Source organism: Anomalospiza imberbis, chromosome 6 (assembly GCF_031753505.1).
Source record: "Anomalospiza imberbis isolate Cuckoo-Finch-1a 21T00152 chromosome 6, ASM3175350v1, whole genome shotgun sequence".
In the NCBI taxonomy this organism is placed as follows: Eukaryota; Metazoa; Chordata; class Aves; order Passeriformes; family Viduidae; genus Anomalospiza; species Anomalospiza imberbis.
In genome coordinates this window covers 44,116,669-44,135,761 of record NC_089686.1, presented here as the reverse complement: position 1 = coordinate 44,135,761, position 19,093 = coordinate 44,116,669, and the positions used below count along the sequence as shown (strand labels likewise).

At 38.2% G+C, this 19,093-nt stretch overlaps 1 protein-coding gene across 4 annotated transcripts in view; it reads left to right on the top strand.

Annotated features, from left to right (window-relative positions):
- Positions 1–19,093, top strand: part of EHF (ETS homologous factor) — a 42,472-nt gene that overhangs the window by 10,480 nt on the left and 12,899 nt on the right. For 3 of the 4 annotated variants that reach the window (XM_068193805.1, XM_068193803.1, XM_068193802.1), the window contains exons 2-3: positions 16,237–16,336; positions 18,804–19,049. In XM_068193805.1, coding sequence (XP_068049906.1) covers positions 16,240–16,336; positions 18,804–19,049 — 343 coding nt within the window. In that variant the 5' untranslated portion in view covers positions 16,237–16,239. Of the gene's footprint in view, positions 1–6,431; positions 6,457–16,236; positions 16,337–18,803; positions 19,050–19,093 lie in introns of those variants that run through there. The other variant, XM_068193804.1, reaches the window with a different exon arrangement.

Sequence of the window (19,093 nt, the reverse complement as noted above, 5' to 3'; positions counted from 1 at the left end):
TCCAAATGTCACTTGTAAAGCCTATGACAATGGTAAAAATACATATTTTCCCCAAGTCCTGATAATAAAGGCTCTCAGATCAGAATATCTCTTTGCTTGCCCTAGCACAAGTTAGGTCGCGCTTCACAGCCACCTATAGAGTGACAACCATATATTTACCCCAGTCGTGGTGAGATCAGGCAGTAGAATGTGGTCTGTTTTACATGGGATATTATTAGCTTCTTGTCACCTCAAAGAATATGCTGTGGTATTGCCACAGTAATTTCTTATTACTTTAGATATTCTCGGGGTGTTGTGGGTTATCAGCAGTGGTGGAAACAGACAATAGGACAGTTGGACAAGTGAAAAATTAAATCATTTGGCTCCTACTCAACTTCCTTAACTTTTTTTCATTCCCAATGAATTTTCTTGTTAACATCTGCACTTGTTCTGTCTGGGAAGTGCAAGGTAGCAAGCTGCAGTGGAAACAGATCAAACTAAAAAAAAAAAAAAAAAAAAAATCATCCAGAAACACAGATAGAGAGAGCTTAGACAGGAAAAAGAAGGATTTCTGTATGTGCGTCTGTTTTCGGACAGCAGTGATGTGTTAGTCTGTTGCGTGTCCCACAGCAGTTTGCACCAAACTCCCCTGTGAGGATGGAATTCTACACCTGCTGAAGAAGAGTGTATTTATGTACAATTCTCACAGAAAAGGATTAATGATTTTATTGACTCAGCCAGCTCAGAGAACTGCCCACGAGCCATGACAGCTTTTCAGAATCAGTGCTTGGCTTTCCTTCCTTGTTCGCCCCTTCCACGCTTTTTATAAATATGTTTAACTTAGTGACAAGACCAAGCCAGGAAAAGTTCTCGCTAACCATCATGTAGCCTGGATCTGTTCTGTGGAGTCTACAGTCACATGCTTTCTGTTGCTGTTAACTTGTTCAGATTCAATCCTCACAAAATTGTCTGACCTCTTTCTGCAATACTATGAATACCATCTCTGTGAATTGGGGCAATGACCTACTGTACGGAGAGACAGGTTGGAAAGTGGGTGCTCCAGGACAGACCTGTCTGGCTTAAAAATTCGTCAGTGTGCTGAGATCAACATACTGATAGAGATGAATGACCCTTTCTTAATCTGAGGGCAATGTGCCCACCCTTGCTAGGATTTTCTGGTCTTACAGGGCTCTCTTTCTCACCAGCCTTCCTACAACTGTGAAGTAGGTATTCTTGCTGAGGCATAGACATTCCTGCAACAAGCAGCACAGAAAAAGAAAACGGCCACAAACTTAGTTGTCAATTGTCATTACTAATGACACACAATATTAGGATGTGGTAGAACAAAATGTAAAGGCTTTTTTTTTTTTTCATGTCCACAAGGAAGTGAACAGAAACACTATTTTTGTAGCTAGCATAGTTGGTGATGTTTAATGAAGTGTCTGTCCCATCTCACAGCTTCACTACTACTGAATTTCAGCAATAAGCTAATGGAATTTTCTTCCTAATAATAAGTGCCTTGTGAGAATTAGTGAAGTTTAACACCATCTTCAGCAAAGCGCTCTGGCTTCAGCCACTCAGCCGGTGTCTAAGGGCACTTCAAGATCTCTAACCACAAATGGCTGCATCTCTCCCTCACTGTCCCTGCCTCAGCACACTCTGCAGCTTACATGTATTATGGTCTCTGATGATCCCAGGAAGCATTTCAGTAAGTTTTCAAGAAAAGGGTACATTGTAAACTTGGTAACAGCGAAACTCACCAGTAACACTGCTGATCAAAAGGCAAGAAAGAAGGATTTGTTCTCACAACTGGTATATAAAGAAAGCAAGGATTAATTTGGTTTTTGAGGAAGTCCTTGGGAGTCTTAGTATGAGAGCTCCTTTGAGCTCTACTGGGGATGCAGTTTGCACCAAATCCCTCATGAATGCCTAGAATACTTGGGGCGTTTGTTGGTCATTGGTCTACAGACAGGCGAGAATGAGTAAACATGGAGTCATGTAGTCAGTGGAGCGATTGACTGGCATTTGGCATTTTGCATGTCTCCCTCTGAGGAAGAGTCCTCAAAGGCTGCCTTTCCAGAAGCTGACATTGCACATGGTTATCATTACCTATTCCTCTGCTGATCTTGTGAAATGTGCTTCACAGGAAAGAGTATGAGGTCTAGTAGACAGAACAGGCAACAGGAGCTGGGTAATCACTGGTGATAGACCAAATAGATAGGGTAATAAAAGAGAATTGCTTTGTGGTGGTGGAAAAAAATAATTTTACCTAAAGGAGCTACAAAAACGTGGAATAAAAGTTCCTGCCTATTATGGAGGAAGGATACAGACATAAATATTTGAGATATTTTCTCAACTCACAATCAGATGTAGCCAGAATAGTCTCCTAGGCCCCTGTAAGTCTGTAAGGATTAGGCAACTATGTGTAAAAATGTATTCTATTGCCTAAATTAGTAGTGCCATCACAAGAAGAATTGGTTTTGTTTTTTAAAACCATTCTATGTTTTCTTTCATTTAGCACTGAGTATTTAACTAATTTATGTTGCTATATAGTTAAAGAACCCTTGTAAAACTGCCCAAGATGCTATGGTCAGGAATCAGACTAAGTCCATGATATAGTGATTACTCCCAAAATTTCTTAATGATTTTTACTGCAATATGTAATTATTATTACACAATAGTTTAAAAGCTTGCATCTTGATGATGCACTTTCAAAGTATGCTTGGTTAAGCAATTGTCTCATAGATTGGAGGGGCTTTATCAGGGAGTCAAATTCTGACACATTCAAGGGTGCTGTTCTCATCTCTTTTGCTGTGAGATCTAACATGGTACTCACATAAAAGACTTAATATTCCCAGGCACCTGCCCTGACAGAGGAAGATGAAAAAGTTTTAGAAGACTGAATTAATAGGTGGTTAGATGAGTAAGATATCCTTATAGACTTATCAAAATTGGAATGTACAAAATGAAATAGATGCAGTTTTTTCGACATTTAGTGACTCACAGATATCCTTACTCTCCCTAAGACTTTTAATGATGGAGCTTTAATACTTTGTAACAACAGGTAGAAACTTCCTTTCCTTCTTTAAAATCTTAAATGATTAAATATGTTTGGACGGGAGTCAATCCCGTAAATTTCTTTGTCTGCCTGTTGCTGATTCCAACAGTCATAACAAACACCTTGCTCTAAGAACATGGAATTATAGATTAATTTAGGCTGGAAAAGATCTCTAAGACCATTGAGTCCAACCATTAAGTCAGCACTACTGAGTCTACCACTAAACCAAGTCCCTAAGTGCCATATCTATGTGTATTTTAAATATCTCCAGGTGTGGAGACCCTGCCACTTCCTTGGGCAGCCGGTTCTAATGCTTGCTCACCTTTTTGGTGAAGAAATGTTTCCTAATAGTCAGTTAAAACTCTCCTGGTGCAACTGGAGACCATGTTCTCTCATGCTGTCACTTGTCACCTGAGAAAAGACACTGACACCCAGACTCCTTTCAGGCAGTTGTGGAGAGTGATAAAGTCTCCTCTGAGCCTTTTTTTCCAGGCTAAAAAACGCCAATTCCCTCAGATGCTCCTCGTAAGAGTTGCAAATCCCTTATCTCCTTCACAGGCTTTCTTCCCATAGCTTTTAAAAGAGGAATTAATTTTTTTCCCAATTTCGACCAGTTCTGTTTTCTAATCTGCATAGCTCCTTGACTGATACCTTTAAAATGCACAGCTATTGGTATTTGGCATGTCTGTTGTGTCAGTAGGTATATGTGAGTGGCTGACATTGTCTTGTAGAGAGTGAGGGGCTGTTCATACCAGGAGTCTTAGACAGAGCTGCTTTTCACTTCCAGGCCTGCAGGTTTTGTCCTCTGCTGCAGCAGGTTTTTTTTTGCAGGAACACGTGCATGGCCTGAGAGGTCAGGGCTGCCCTTCCCCAAACTGTGGACAGCAAGTAGCAGATCAAAGCTTCCTTATGCTATGAAACATCTTCAATCTTTAAAAATCTAATGAAGATTTAATCATTGAAGATAAAAAGAAAAGAAGAAGAAACTCCCCAGCACCTGCAAATAGCTGTTATAAGGATCTCTGATAATACTTCTTTCTCAGAACATTTTTAAAATAGGTACAATTCCATGGTAAAAAATCTACTTTTGAGGAAAATAGTTGTTTGAAATAGTCTGGAAATATTTTCATAGATTTTGTTGGGGAAATCTCTTCCAGTTACATTGATGACTGAGATACATATCAGTACAGGGGAGCAAAAAGAACTGGAGGAAGAAAAGTTCTTTTTCTGATTTCTGACTCCTCCAGCCTCTCTCCCAGAGACCAGCTATATACTCTGCAGTCAGTGTAAGACCTGGCATTCTTGTGCCACAGATACTTGAAGATGATATTTTACTCTGTTTTACTGGTTACAGGATTATGGTGTATTGGAGAAAAATTATTTGTCCTGGTCAGTCAGCCTGACTAATTAAAAGGCAAAAAATTAAAGACAGAAGGAAAAAAATGAAAGAAAAACTAAAAAAAGAAAAGTAAAATAAATAAGCAGGAAGATGAAGAATAGAAGTGTTTAGTGAAAAAGACTGAGTGGGATCACAAACTTCACATCCTAGTTTGGTTTTGAGGCTGCCTGCCTTTCAGGATTAGCGTGCTGGGCTCTGCAGAGCCCAGAGGGTTCCCTGGTCACCATGTGCACAAAAGCCATGTTAGGCAAGTTTATTGCTCCCAGTGCAGCTGCTCTGGGGTGATTTTACTGCCTGTGTACCTCAGTTTTATGCTTCACATTTCTGTCTTTCACAAACAATTCCACATAACATAGTTGCACATTTGATCCTTGAACAACTTGAATATACGTTTTTACACGTCAGTTGATTCCCTGTTGTCACTGAACTTTCTTGTAAAAATTCCTTTCTTTCATTGTGATTAAAAGAGAAAATAAAAATAACCCAGAACCCAACCAACAAAAAAAATTCTAAACCACACAAGCAAAAAAAACCCAACCCACCAACCAACCAGAAAACCCAAACCAACAAACAAACAAATAAACAAACAAAACGGAAGGAAGGAAAAACATCTGTAGAAATAGCCACAGTTCCACAGAACAGAAATTTTGAATTTCAGCCAGCTATGCTTAGGAATTCCTAGCTCATTTTCAGGATCATACTTAGGCCAAGGGCAGCTTTTTTGATTTAATACTTAAAGTGTAGGTTTAATTGTTTGGCTAACTTATCATTCAAATCTCTACTAGTCATATAATAGCCATGATGCATAAAAGAATTTTCTTTTCAGTCTGAACAGGTCTCTTTTTTTTTCCTTGAGAATTCTTTCTCTTGTTGAATATCTTCTCTCTGCCCTCAAAAAAACCACATTCAACCTAACTCATCTGCATGTTGAAAGGTTTCCCAGAGACGTGATGCAATGGATAGCAATGGAGCTTGAGCTGGAAGATATGAATTGGACTGACTTCTCCATTGACTTGTTACATGTCTTAAGTGAATAATTCCAGCTCAGTGTCTCAGTTTTCCTATTTGTAATGTGGATGCACTGCTGCTTCCTTCCTTCATTTCTGTATTTCTATGCTATTTACTGCATTTGCTGTGTGTGCGGACTCTTCTGCTCTGTGGCTGTCAGTGTTTCAGTTCTTCCATCACCATAGATGTTATTAGAGTAGACGAACCCTGCAGGCTTAATTTTCAGAAGAACTTAAAAGTAGCTCAGTTCCTAGCTGAGTACCTACTTCTCATGGATTCAATGTTATTTTTTTTCCTGTGAAATAGTAAATGAAGAGATGGCGTGTGTGTGGGTTCATATGGGAAAGCAAACCCTCCCAGTCTTTCAGGTTTTCTTTATCTCTCAAGAAAGTTACTTTACTGTTTACACTTAATTTGCTGCTTTTTCCTTGTAATTTTTGAACCACAGTGTCTTAGCTGTTTTTTCTTTATGTATTTTGTATGATACTTCTAACTTTAGTCTTAGGACAGGGTGTTGCTTTGACTGGTTTCATTGATGGAAAAGAATAGTATTGAGCTCTTTTCTGACACCAGGTTATTCTGTAGCAAAGGACAGTTTGTGAAACAGGAGAGAGTTCACATAAGAATTGAAAGAGCCCATTTGTACAAAACCCAATGGGAAAAGCTCTACCGTCAAACCAGCCCCGGCTGTTGAGGCAGATGCCTGGCTTTGCTTTTTTTGTTTATATTCCAACAAATCAAAGTTGACCTGTGTTGTTATCGGAGTAGAGCAGCAGGTGCAAAAAAATAACTCTGCTGCCAACTCAAACGAAAGGGTAAGACTAATACCCTCTGGGAGGTATTGAGGAGATAACAGAGAGCCATGCCAGCAACTGAATTAACGGCTCTATTTACGGTGGGTTTTACTTAATAACCTGCTCCTTACACTGACACATAAATACTCCATTGTATTGTTTAACGCAACCACTGGAGAAATCAATGGAAACAGGATGGGCGGCTCTTGCTGTGCCAGGTGAGAAGGAGTGACGCCACGGAAGCGTTGCTCTTCTAACCACAGGCAGAAGGGAGACAAGGAAGGTGGGAAGGTGTTCTTGGCTTTTACAGAAGTGAGGAGACGTTGTTTCCCACAACTTCTTGACTTACCTGTAGCAAGTGGCTACAGAGCAAGGAAACCTTGTTCCCCTATTTTCTGTTTGCTTTAATAAAGGCAGTGAATATAAACAGGTGGTGGCACATATGTAAAATACTGTCCCAGTGACATGTGGCTCTGGGAGGCTCACAATGCTGGGAGCAAGGGGGAAGCAAGCCTGCTGCTACACCAGCGGTAAAGTCCTTGTGCAGCCACTGGAGGAGGATGCCAGGGAAGTGGTCTTGCAATCTCTTACTCTTTTCTCAACAAATACAATATGAAGAAACCACATGGAAACAACAGGGCTCCAAGTAAATGTTTACCAAAATCACACAAATGTGAAAGACTGTGTGGTAGTAAAAGCAATGGTCTGACAGCAGCTTTCTGAAACGGTGATGGTGAGTCCCACTGGGCTGTTTCAGTGATAGCCAAAAACATGGGGACAATTTCCTTTGCAGACAGAGATTTATCTTGGGATACTTGGTAGTCTGGTGACGAGTGCAGGGCAAGCAGACATCCTGGATGGAGCTATCACATAGGTGGGATCAGCAAGTCCCAGCTTGGTACTAGGGTATGTGGTAGAGAAGTTAATAGTGAAATAAACCTTCTCTGTGAGCTCTGCAGAATGACTCTTCCCACCATGAACCCTGCATTAGCTCTGCTACATCTCCTTTTTGAAATATGTTTTTCCTATCCCATCAGCAAAAAAGTGTGATCATATTGTGGTTAGTCAGGCAGTGGGTTGTAACATGGTATAAATACTTCTTTCAACAAGGGTACATCCCCAGAAAGCTGCATAGTTTAGCATAAAATTCTTTGTGCTTAATTTCCAGCTTCTCTGCCCTAGCTAATTTGTGCTGCAGCCTTCACGTATTTAATGAAGAAGCACAAACAGTTTGTTGATTGAATGAATCAATTAATGTAAAAAGTAGTAGACCAATGGGAAAATTTGCCCATTCCCCAAGACACTTTGCTGGTATGGGTCTCCATCCCAAGTTCCTTATTCTGTTTGCTTCTTGCTCAGAAACCAGCCCTAAGGAGGAACCTTGCAGTTTCCAGGTAGTTGCCCTTTATTCAAATAAAATATATTAAACAGAGTTCAAAAAAAGTAAAAGAGAGAAAACACAATTGTGTTTGTTTTTTTTTTTTTCAAAGTAGGCAAATTAGTGGTTGTTACTGTTGAAAACCAGACAAAAGTCCCATAACAAAAGAGAAGTGTTGGTGGTGATAGTGGTTAAAGTGAACTTCCACATGAAATACTGGCTGCTGCTGCAGCATATATCTGAGTGGCTGTTATGTCAGCACCGAGTCAGCATCTAATGAGAGCCAAACATGAATACAAACAGAATTATTACTGTTATTATTGTCATTATTCACTAACAACTGAACAGTCACACAGGCTATATTAGCAGTATGGAAAACATTTCCCTCAATACGCTGTTAGTCTTTAAAGCAATGCAAAGAGAAGCTGTCGTGGAAGGTAGAGGGAAGTGGTTGGGGAACCAGAGCCAAGGGAGAAGGAGAAGGTGTTAGAACATAATGGTAATATTTTGTTAGCTGATGAGGTTCATGCGTAATTATAGACGTGTGGCTTGTCAAGTTACAGGGCCATCTAGAGTGCTTTCTGGCCATTTGTATATTTAGTGTATTGTAAGCAAAAGAAAGGTTAATTTAGCAAAAGGAGATTAGGGAGATGAGCTGGCTCCTGGTTAGAGGAAGGATGCACCAGAGAGATAGGAAGGACATGAAAGGAGGTGTGGAGTTGTTCCATGAGGTGTGGTATTAAGTGCTGAAAGAAGAATAAAGAGCAAAGGCAGTTTTTCCCATTATTGTGTTTCCAAGACTCTGTATCCCTGAGGCTAGCTTGATGAATCTATGGCAAATGACTTCTAAATATTCAGGAAAAAATGGTTGACCCAAATTATCATGAACTTGCTGAGGTGGTGCAGACAGACAGAAATGAAAGCATTGCCATATACCAGTCAAAGCCAACTCTGAAAAATAAAAAAGAAAATAGCCCACTTACTTTTGGCCAGTTTTTAGTGAATCTATCTACTTGTTCCAAACATTCTAAGAATACATTAGTGCAAATATAATCCAAATATCTATCACAAGAAATAAAATCTTTTCTTGACTCACTTTTATATCAGCTCTATGATAGCTCTTTCACTAATATTAATATATGGAACTGTACACAGAACTTTGGCAAAAAGGAGGATGAGATTTTTGACAGTAAAATAAATTATGATATTATTCTTTTCATGTTCAAAAACTAGTGGCGTGGCAAAAAGGTGCACATCTAGCCTGTGATGTGACAGGAAAGTATGGATCTGAAACACCAGATCCTTGTTAAGTGGCAGGCTGCATTTCACTGTTTTCTCTGCTTAAGTAACATGATAACAGGGAAAATTTGAAGTACAAGCCCTTGGTAGTTAATGTTGTCAGACACATCTATGCCTTGAGGATTCTCTGTTCACAATCTGCTTTCTGTTTGCTTCTGATTTAGAAAAACAAACAAACAAAAAACCTCCTCTTTTAAAATTCTTCCTTTTATTTTCATTTTACTAATGAGTACTTTGAAAATTGAAGTCAGTTCATATGAAGATTATTGGGGAAAAAAAGGGGTCAGAGAAAAACAACCTATGAAACTTTACATATCATCAAGTAATTTTTTTCCTTGCATTCATAAAGTGAACTTTGTTCTTTCTCAAAAAGGAAACTGAACTATGGTTTTGTCTTTAAATTACATCGTTAAAAGAGAGATAAGAACCAAACCCAAACCCTGAAGCAGAGGGATAGCTCAGATACAGATCTAGATCCTAACTTTTCTACCCAAGGTTCTCTTTAGTTAAAATATATATGCAAGATTTTGAAGCATCCATATGAACATGTTTAAACAACCACCACATATCTCTTACAAAAGTTGCCTTGTAGTGCATCATGAAAATAAGATCTTTAGTAATAAAATATTCCAATCAAGCTTTATTTGATTTTGTTTATCACGATCCTATCTGTAATGTAGGTATATGTTAAACATTCCTTTCCTATTCATCTTCCTTTTTCTGGTCTTTCAGTTTACCTTCATGTATACATTTAATGTACAAGGTTCAAAGAAAACAAAAGAAAAAACCAAAGTCTTCCTTTCCAAAAGCCCACAACAGTAAATGTTCAAGGTCTCAATATAGTCTCTGAAAGCTCACCGAGAGCTCACCAGTTTTGCACATGCAAAGGTGGATTTATGCATATGAACCACAGCTCTATCCTCCAAAAATACCAAAGCATAGAATCGTGCACGTCAAAGAGGTGTAGTAGGAAATAAGATTAGCCCTAAAGACCAAAACCACAATCTTGAATACTAAAATTTTGGAGATTATTTAGAAAATTTTCTTATAAAACTGATTCCTTGAACTTTATAGTCATAATGTGATTCAGTAACTAGATTTTGTTACTATGGCCCAAAGGCACATGAGATGGACTAAAAATGAAATGCATTAAATGCTTGGTATGTTTTACAACAAATACTGAGTGTGATCAGAGTGTTTCTTCATAGGAACTTTCTTCAAAGCTTTCTAAGACTTTTTCAGTTCTCTTAGTTGTGAGTCTTGAGGTTATCATCAAACAGACTGTCACCTGAATGGTACCTTACAGGCCACAGCAAAGTGGTCCAAAGTTGAGCTTTTTGTTGTGAAACAGATGCCTGTGTGTAATCAGCCTGCAGATGAGTTGTTTCTTTTGAGGCTTCTCTCAGCTCTATAGGCACCATAGGTACGGAAACAAGGAAGTGTGTGCTAGCTACAACTGAATCTACGTGGCCAGAAGAGATGCTAACACACTGCAGAAAAGGTCACATCTGAAAGTGAGCCATGGCAAGGATGATACCTTATGTGGGAGTCTGGCACAGACACCAGGCATGAACCTGAGACCTTTGCAAATTAGACAGATAAAGATCACAGGGCAATCTTTGGGTCAGCCATGGCTGTATGTGTAGACACACTGGCTCAGACTAGGACCCTGAAGCCCTGATAGTAATGCACGTTAAATGAAAGGGAATAAAAAAAAACCCATAACAGAAGACCCAAAGCTCACAGTAACATTTAAACAGGCTTTCAACATTCATATATTAAGTTTGTGCCTGCCCTTACCACCACTGGAGATGTAAAATAGCTGGTTGGAATGCAAAGCAGCTAATTGATCATACACATTACAAGTACAAGGCATTTATGTTTCCGAAGCAGCCGTACATGTAAAACAAGCCCACGTGCTATGTCCTACATGTCCTTTGTGATGTCTTGAAAACTCTGCCCACTTAGTAGTCTTTTGATTTTTCGAGAAAAGGATTAAAAATCCAGATTTTGTTACTCTTTAGTTGCAATTATCACTAGGTATTATTTATTTTAGATTACTGTATAAGTCTTTGACTGTAATCCAAGATGCAGTAATGATCTAAAATATTTAACATACTCTGCAGATACTTGTTCCATAAACTCCAAGCCCTGAAAAGCAGGGATTGTGTCTTCACTGTGTACATAACACACTTCAAAGAAAACAGACCCAGGTGAAATCTACATTTGAAGTTCAGCCATGATGGTAAAAGGGGAAAAATGGGGAAGAATCCCATAGGTAAATATGCCAAAAGAGATCCACCCTTTTGGACATGCCAGGAGGAGCTGCACTGAGCTTGTCTCAGCTAGAAGTCACTCTTAGACTTTGCATAGCTTACAGGTAGAGTCATGGCTTAGTAGTTTCAGTCTGTTTTGTCCTAGACGTCGTTGTTGTGTTTTGCGCAGAGTGCATGGCTTTACCAGAGGGAGGGCTGGGGGCCCCTTCCCCTGTGGATGCCCCCTTCCCCCATGGATCCCTTTCTCTTATGGGCTCCCCTTCCATGCCCCCTTAGTTCACTTCAGAGTTCTGTCCATGAACAACTATACAAATTGATATCAGAACAATAGCTCTGGTTGTACTACTTCAGGATTCAATCACTTTCTCTGTACTGCTTATTTGCCTTTCCTGTGTTTGGAATTTTCATGTCATTTAATATAAGCTGGTCTCGAAAGATTCTGGCTCAAAGAAAAGAGAAACTCTTTATATGGTTGTTAAGATTCATTGGGCTGAATGTGGAAATGGGGATCAGAGTAATTTATTTTCAGAGCACACCTGTAGTGCAATAAAATAATTCGCATAGAGTGCACTATACAGTGTTCAAGGTTCAAGGATTTGTAAATATGTTTTTCTGTAATGCTGGATTTGCTCCACAGCCAGGCCATGGGTCCTTGCTCTTTCCATTACCCCTGTTTACTCAGTGTGGTGAGGTGGTCATCGAAGAGAAGAAGAGCAGAGCAAATGACCTGCTTCTACTGCCAACTTGCTATGTTGTGGCTCAGTCAAAGCTCCTTGGGACTCCAGTGAGAGCTTTAACTAAGAGAGGCCTTCAGGGTTTGGTCTTAAAATACCACCTGATATAATGAATGCTGGTGAATGATTTTCTTTTTTAATGCATTAATCCCTTCTAATAGGACTCTCTCTAGAAGGAATTTTGCTGAACACCAGTCCACAACTACATCTAACTGTGCTGGCTGAGTAAAGTGTTATTTGCATAGTGCTATAACTCCAGAGACTTCAGAGGAACAGAATGGGATTGTGTGTACAGACACCTGCCATGCAGACATAGACATGTATTTGTGTACGTCTATAAAAATATATGTGATTATATACTCAAATGATGTTTCATCTGTGCTTTCATTTATAATGTACCATGTCGTAGTAGAGGGAAAGATCTCAAGATTTTTTAATTTTATTTTCCAAAATATTAGCTCAGCTAGAATCCCTTTTAATATGGTTTCCAGAGGAAATGAGGCTTTCGTGGTAATTCTGTGTTTTGGCTTTTACATATGGCCTGTAACAATCTTTGAGTTTCATCACCAATTTTTAATTAAATTTGATATGGGGGTAGAAGTTCCAGAGATATGAAATTTTTACAAGATTAATGAAAACTGGCTGCCAAGTACAGAAGGAAAATCCATTAATACTCGATCTGAAAGAAAGAGTGACGCTTGAGCTCACTGCTTTGAGACAATGAGATATTATGAATGCCCCAACCGTGGGAAAAACTTCAATCAGCACTCACATCTTACTAGACACTAGAGAATTCAACCACAAGATACACATTCATAGGAAACCAGGCTTCATTAGTTCCACAATTCACTTTGATACATGGAATATAATTAAATGAAAACTGAACATCTTATGTGTCCTTCCCCTTGAGGTTTCACACCCTTTAACCAGGTTTGTCTGTACACTGTGGAGATTTGAGCATTTGGCCCTGGACTAATGAGGAGCACGCTACTTCCAATATCCTGACACAGGATATAAGCATTACACTGCTATAAGCATAAATCTTCCATGAATTTTTAGCAAAGAAAGGCATATACAGGATTACATGAAGAAAATCCCAGTTTAGCTTTCATACAGAAAATATTGTTGAGCATAATGCTGTATGCTTCCAAGCAAAGGTGTGGAAGTTGTTAGTAGGACTTTGTAATCCTCCTGAACAAAGTGCTAGAATGATTTCCAAAGAAGGAACACCCTTGCATTAAGATAAAGGAGGTGACCTGAAAATTTTCAAGACACCGAAAAACCTGTTCCTTCAGTAATACACAGAACTTTGGCAAAGCTTAGGTTAAAGCTAACTCCAGTCCTCCTTCTGTGATTAATGTCATATTGTAAATCCTCCTTCTTAGGCACAATTGTTTCTACAGGTGATACTAGAAATTAGGTAAGTTATTGAGGTTGAGATAATTTATTTAGCTTCCAAAACTGGAATGATTGATTCATTAAATTGTAAAGGAAGTTCCAAGGACATTATTTGAAAATAATATTAATGTTGTTCAGGGATACAGTGAAGAACAACTATCTGCTAGACTGCGACAGGGAAAGGACATTTTAAAGGAAAATAGCTAAAATCCAGGTCTCAGGAAGAGTCTGTCAGAGATCTTCTTTTCAGATCTCTAATGTGCATTGGTTTTAGTTACTGCTGGGGTGGAAAAACTATGCAAGACACATTATTTGGTTTATTTAATTTTACATAGCTTCAGTAAAAGTGTCATAGGAACTTTTGGGTTGAAAATTCACCTGATTAGTAATGAAGAAGAAAAAAATTAACTGAATTTTCAGGACAAAATTACACAGAAATAATTTCAGTTCATATGCACATTTTCCCAGACATACTTGTAAGCCTTTTGCAAAAGTTATTAAATCTATGTAGAATTCCAGAAACTACAGAAGTTGTGGAATACAATGACATAACACAGTACTTTTAATTCTGAGATAGCTTCTGAAAATGTGAATTCAGATCGATGGATTTAAGCTATGAAGTGAATATTGTAATTTTTTAAAAATAAGTAAATTCAATGACTAAGTTTCTAAGTGTGTTTTCCTAATCCTCAATTTTTATTGTTTTCGCAGAATAGCTGGTATTTTATCTCACCTCTATTTGATACTGTAATAAGGTCTTTTTCATGAATATTTCATTCATTCATACCTAATTGTCTTTAATGATTGAAACCAAATTTAAAGATAAAACTTGATACATCATCAACCTTTACAGCCTCAGAAGTGTATGTATTGACTGTCAAACATACATTATTGCTTAAAAGTTCTTACACATCAAGTATATAATTTATATACACTATAGGCTGAACATGTTTATAATCATGAGATTGAATTCAAATGCTTCCTCACACCTTCTCACTCACAATACTAAGTCACTTGGCCTTTACACAGGGCTGAAAAAAGTCTTCTAACTTATATAAATGTACTGACTTATATGATAATCATCTTTCATTTGGCCAGAATGGGACAAAAAGTATTTCTCTCAATTGTTAATGTTTTATAACCCGATATATCTACTATGCGAAATTAAATCCTCCTTTCTAGTGGTCACTGAATCACAGATTGGCTAGAATTAGAAGTGGAAAGTGACTGACAAATCATCCATGGTTTGATTTTGCCATTCTGTGCAGCTACAAAAAAACCAAAAAAAAAAAAAAATAAGCCCTAAACTACTTCAAGTAAAAAGCACCATTCTCTGTGATAAACTTAAACTTCCTAAGTCTTTGGCTTTTTAAGCAGTTGTCAGTAACCTCTCTCCCTTTCCCTCTCTAAATACATTGTGGGGGTAGGAGCGTGCAGGGAGGAGGGGGGAAGAAATAAATACTTGTAAGTTTTAAGTTACATGACTTATTTTAAATTACAGAAAAAAATACCAATCCAGGTAATTTTCAGACTGCTCCTTTAAAACCAAGGCTGTAAGTGTTTCTATTGACTCCTCTTTTACCAAAAAGGTTGCTGGCATGAGCTGGTAGGGGGTACAAATGTGCTCTCAGTGGATGTTTTTTCACTGGCCTCAGTGGATAAACAGCCAAGACCAGTGACTTTACCCTTCACAAGTCTATTTTGTATTTCATAACCTTTTTAATTCTAGGGTGAAGTCTAGTTGCATGCACATGCCATCCTGATGTCTAATGTTTTGTTTTTACAGACTTTGTGGCTTTCAATATTTTTGAACAGGAGTTTGGTTTCTTTTTTTTCTCCTGTATATATAAGAATTACAATCCAAAGACTTTGTAATGTTTAACAAATTACTTTCCCAATGTCCTCACAAATATCTTTGGTTATTATGTATATTTTTAAGCTTTACAACTTCACACCACTGAAAGATAATGCAAAACATCAAGAATACCCATCACTAGGGAATTTTGTATACTTTCATTGGAATGATTAGATTAAGCATGTGATAAATGTGACATTTTTCTAGAATGTCATACAAGTAGGTTTTTTGTTTTTAAAGTATAAAAAAGTAAAGGACAATTTTACTCATGGTGCTAATGCTAAGACACATGGAAAGGAAAGTATGTGTAAAAGCGGGAATGCTCTCTTGGGGGTGGTGTCACTCGAAAATATTGAATCTGTTACAACAATATCTGTCTCATTTACAGGATCGTTGACCATCTGATTTTTTGGTGGGTTGAAATGTATGATCTGTGATATTTGTTACCAAGAAGTGTTACAGACACTGCTGACACAGATCAGATAAGAAACTGGGTCAGCTGACAAGATATTCCCTGTAAGGCTACCTTCCTGTAACATTATGTGTATCCTTCTGTGTGAAGGATTTTCTGAGCATGCCTTGTAGTCTACCGTATAGTTTCATTTGCAATTATTGGAAAGTTCTTTCTCTCTCCTAAAAAAAAAAAAAAAAAAAAAAGAAGAACTTGTTTAAATCACATTTCTCTTTAAAGCAGAAAAAAAAGTAAAACTATTTAGTATTTCATTTCTCAAAGCTTGGCAGTTTTCATGTATTGCTCTGTCAGGAGCCTTGTCTTTTCATTCGGCTTCTTTTCTGATTACAGATTATTCATTTATGGATAGGCAGCTGTAGAAACTTGCTTCTTGCGTATGCAAATTAATCATGGTAATGTTTATCATAAGGAGATTTTGTGGCAGTGGAAAAGGGGTTGTGTCAACATGTTCTTGATTTCAGTTGTATCTTCTACAAATGGAATTGGCCTCCCTGCTTCACCTTCAGTGGATTTTTTTTTTTTTTTTTAACATTTACCTCTTGGACTAGACACCGCTCACTAAGCAAGCTGTTTGATTCATTTACAGATCATGATTTTGGAAGGAGCTGGCAGGATGAGTATCAATTCCAGCAGCAATCTACTCCACCAGCAGCCTTCCTGGACAGATGGATATTCCACATGCAATGGTAGGAGGAATTCAACTGCTCTGAGCCGTATTCTTTTTTGGGAGGCCGGGGGAAAGGGGCTGCTACACCTTTAAGCATGTACGAGTATTATTTTTCAGTAGTACTAATTTACCGGAGTTTCACTTCTGGTAAGAAAAATTTTCATTTTTTACTTCATTTGTAAAAAGCTGAACTTGCAATAGGGACCAGTTTATTGTTCATTTCCTTACTGGCTGTCTTTCTTAAAGTTTATTGGTGTTGAAAGTGCCAGATCTCTCTTCTCAGTCCAGAATTCTTTCTTTCGTAGCTTTACCCCTTGTGCTTCCTCTGAACCAACATTACCGTTTAATGCTAATCACCCTTCTGGCTTTCCAGGGGAATACTATTTTTGGTCCTTTGCTGTATTTGCTTTTTTGGTTCAAATTACTAGATAGCTTTTTAATTAGACTGGCATTAGAGCACTAGGTAGCTTGTGGCTTGTGATTTTTTATCTTTTTTTCTCCTTACTATTTTCTGATTATATATCTGGGTATATAAAAATGTATTAATATATATTCTTTCAGAATAAAAATATATATAAACCTATATTTCTATATCTCTATAGGTGCTTGACATAATTTTAGAATTCTTTTCATTATTCAATGAACAGTTAAAACTTAAAATCTAAGCGGACAACCATACGCTGCTCTTGTCCTTCTGATCCAAATAGTACTACAACAAAATTTACAATTAAAGTTCCCACTTAATGAAATGATTATTCTTTTTTATGTGTAATTTCTAAATACACAGGAATACATCAACATGTGCTTAATAAATGTGTTTTCTATAACAGTGTCATACAGAAAAAAAGTCATGCCTGAGTTTTACTCTTCCACAGGATTTCATGGAGGGAAATGGTGGGGGTCTATATCAAATTTCCAGGGTGAAACTCCTCAGGATTTACTTATGTTTTAGAGGGACAGGAAGCTCAAAGCTCAGACCTGCCTGCACAATAATTCACCACTACACTTACTTTTACCTAAGCTACTTTCTCCTCTCACTAAAGTATCTTTGCTAACATTAAGATTCTAGTGGCCTTTGAAATCACTTTACTCTTCTGAAGTGATAAGAATACAAATCAACCTCCTTTTCAGGGGATATTTGACAGCTCCAGCAAACCTTTTTTCTCTGACATACCACACTTTAAATAATTTCTACACTCATTCCCCAAATCCTTTGATGGGAGGATGAGGAACAGTCCTGCAAACTCCCTAAATTACTTACACAAGCCTTGTTGGCTAATATTGATAAAGAAAGCTAAATAACTGTGGGGATTGTTTTTGTGTTACCTGGAAACTGTGTCCTGTACCTCATCTGAAGAGACCTGAGGTCTAGTGCACCTGAGTTAAGGTGATTTCCTAAAATGTGCCAGTTCTGGTCCTTGTGGTCCTCTAGGAATATCCACTGTTGTCAGTATTTCTCACTGTGTGGTTAATTTTTTTCCTAGAGGAGACTGGGAACAGACTGGTGCCATATCCTGGAGCGAGGTCCCTGCAGAGCTAGGCCATGGCAGTTTCTCCTCCTTCTGTAATCTCTCATTCCCTCAGCCTTAAACCCTTCTTGCACTTGTGAACATTTTATCTCACCGTCACCTCTGTCTGGCATAGTCCGTTTTCCTCCCTTCCCAGGGAATAAATTGCACTGAACTCTGTGAGGACAGACCAAAGCAATCCTGCCTTTGCTCTTATCTTACATAATGATCCTATCCCATGTACAATTTCTTCCATTTGCACATGCAAATTATTGTCGTGCAATGACATACAACCAAGAGCAGTTTAAGAGATTGCCAAGAAAAGACTCAGACATTCTAACAAGAAAATTAGGCAGCTTCCATAGATAAAGATGAGTTTTACAACTACATTCAGAAACCACCTTACATGACTACAGCAATAATCTGCACCATCAGAAAGCCAAATCTGTCATGAAACCATGGCCCACACTGATAGGCTTTTACTGTGGAGCAGTATGAGAGTGCTTTTAACCTTCTTTTTCCTAACCCCACAATTAATATTTAGCCCCTACTAAGTTCTTATTCAAAGAAAGTTTTCATGTCACCTTATGAGAGTTTTGCAAGGCTTTTCCATAATTTTCTGATGCAATGAAATAATATTCCCACACATCCCTTTTCAACAGTATTCTGTAAAGTATCTTCCCTCAGATAATTTTGGTGTATTTAGCCAACATTAGTAAATTAATTCCTCCAAATCAATCAGCCAAGAGGTGTGTAATGAAATAATGCCCAATTTTTAGGTGGAAAACTGAGGTCAAAACCTCAGTCTTCCACCTAATCTTCACAATATCTTCTCCAGCAATAGCTACCGAGACAATGTTAAGGACTGAGAAAAGCGTCTTGATCTGTAGACTTCCAGGACATGCAATTTGGCTATAGATCTTATTGTGGATGACTATTATGCTATCAGAGACAGTAAATATTTTCTTTCTTTTCCAGTATCCAGTAGCTTCTATGGAACCCAGTGGCACGAAATACACCCGCAGTACTGGACTAAGTTTCAAGTCTGGGAGTGGCTGCAGCACCTCCTTGATACCAACCAACTGGATGCCAACTGCATACCTTTTCAGGAGTTTGATATCAATGGGGAACATCTGTGTAGTATGAGCCTGCAGGAATTCACTCAGGCAGCTGGGACAGCAGGACAACTGCTCTACAGCAACCTCCAGCACCTAAAATGGAACGGTAAATAGATATTAGAGAGAAACACGTGTATATTAGTCTAAAGT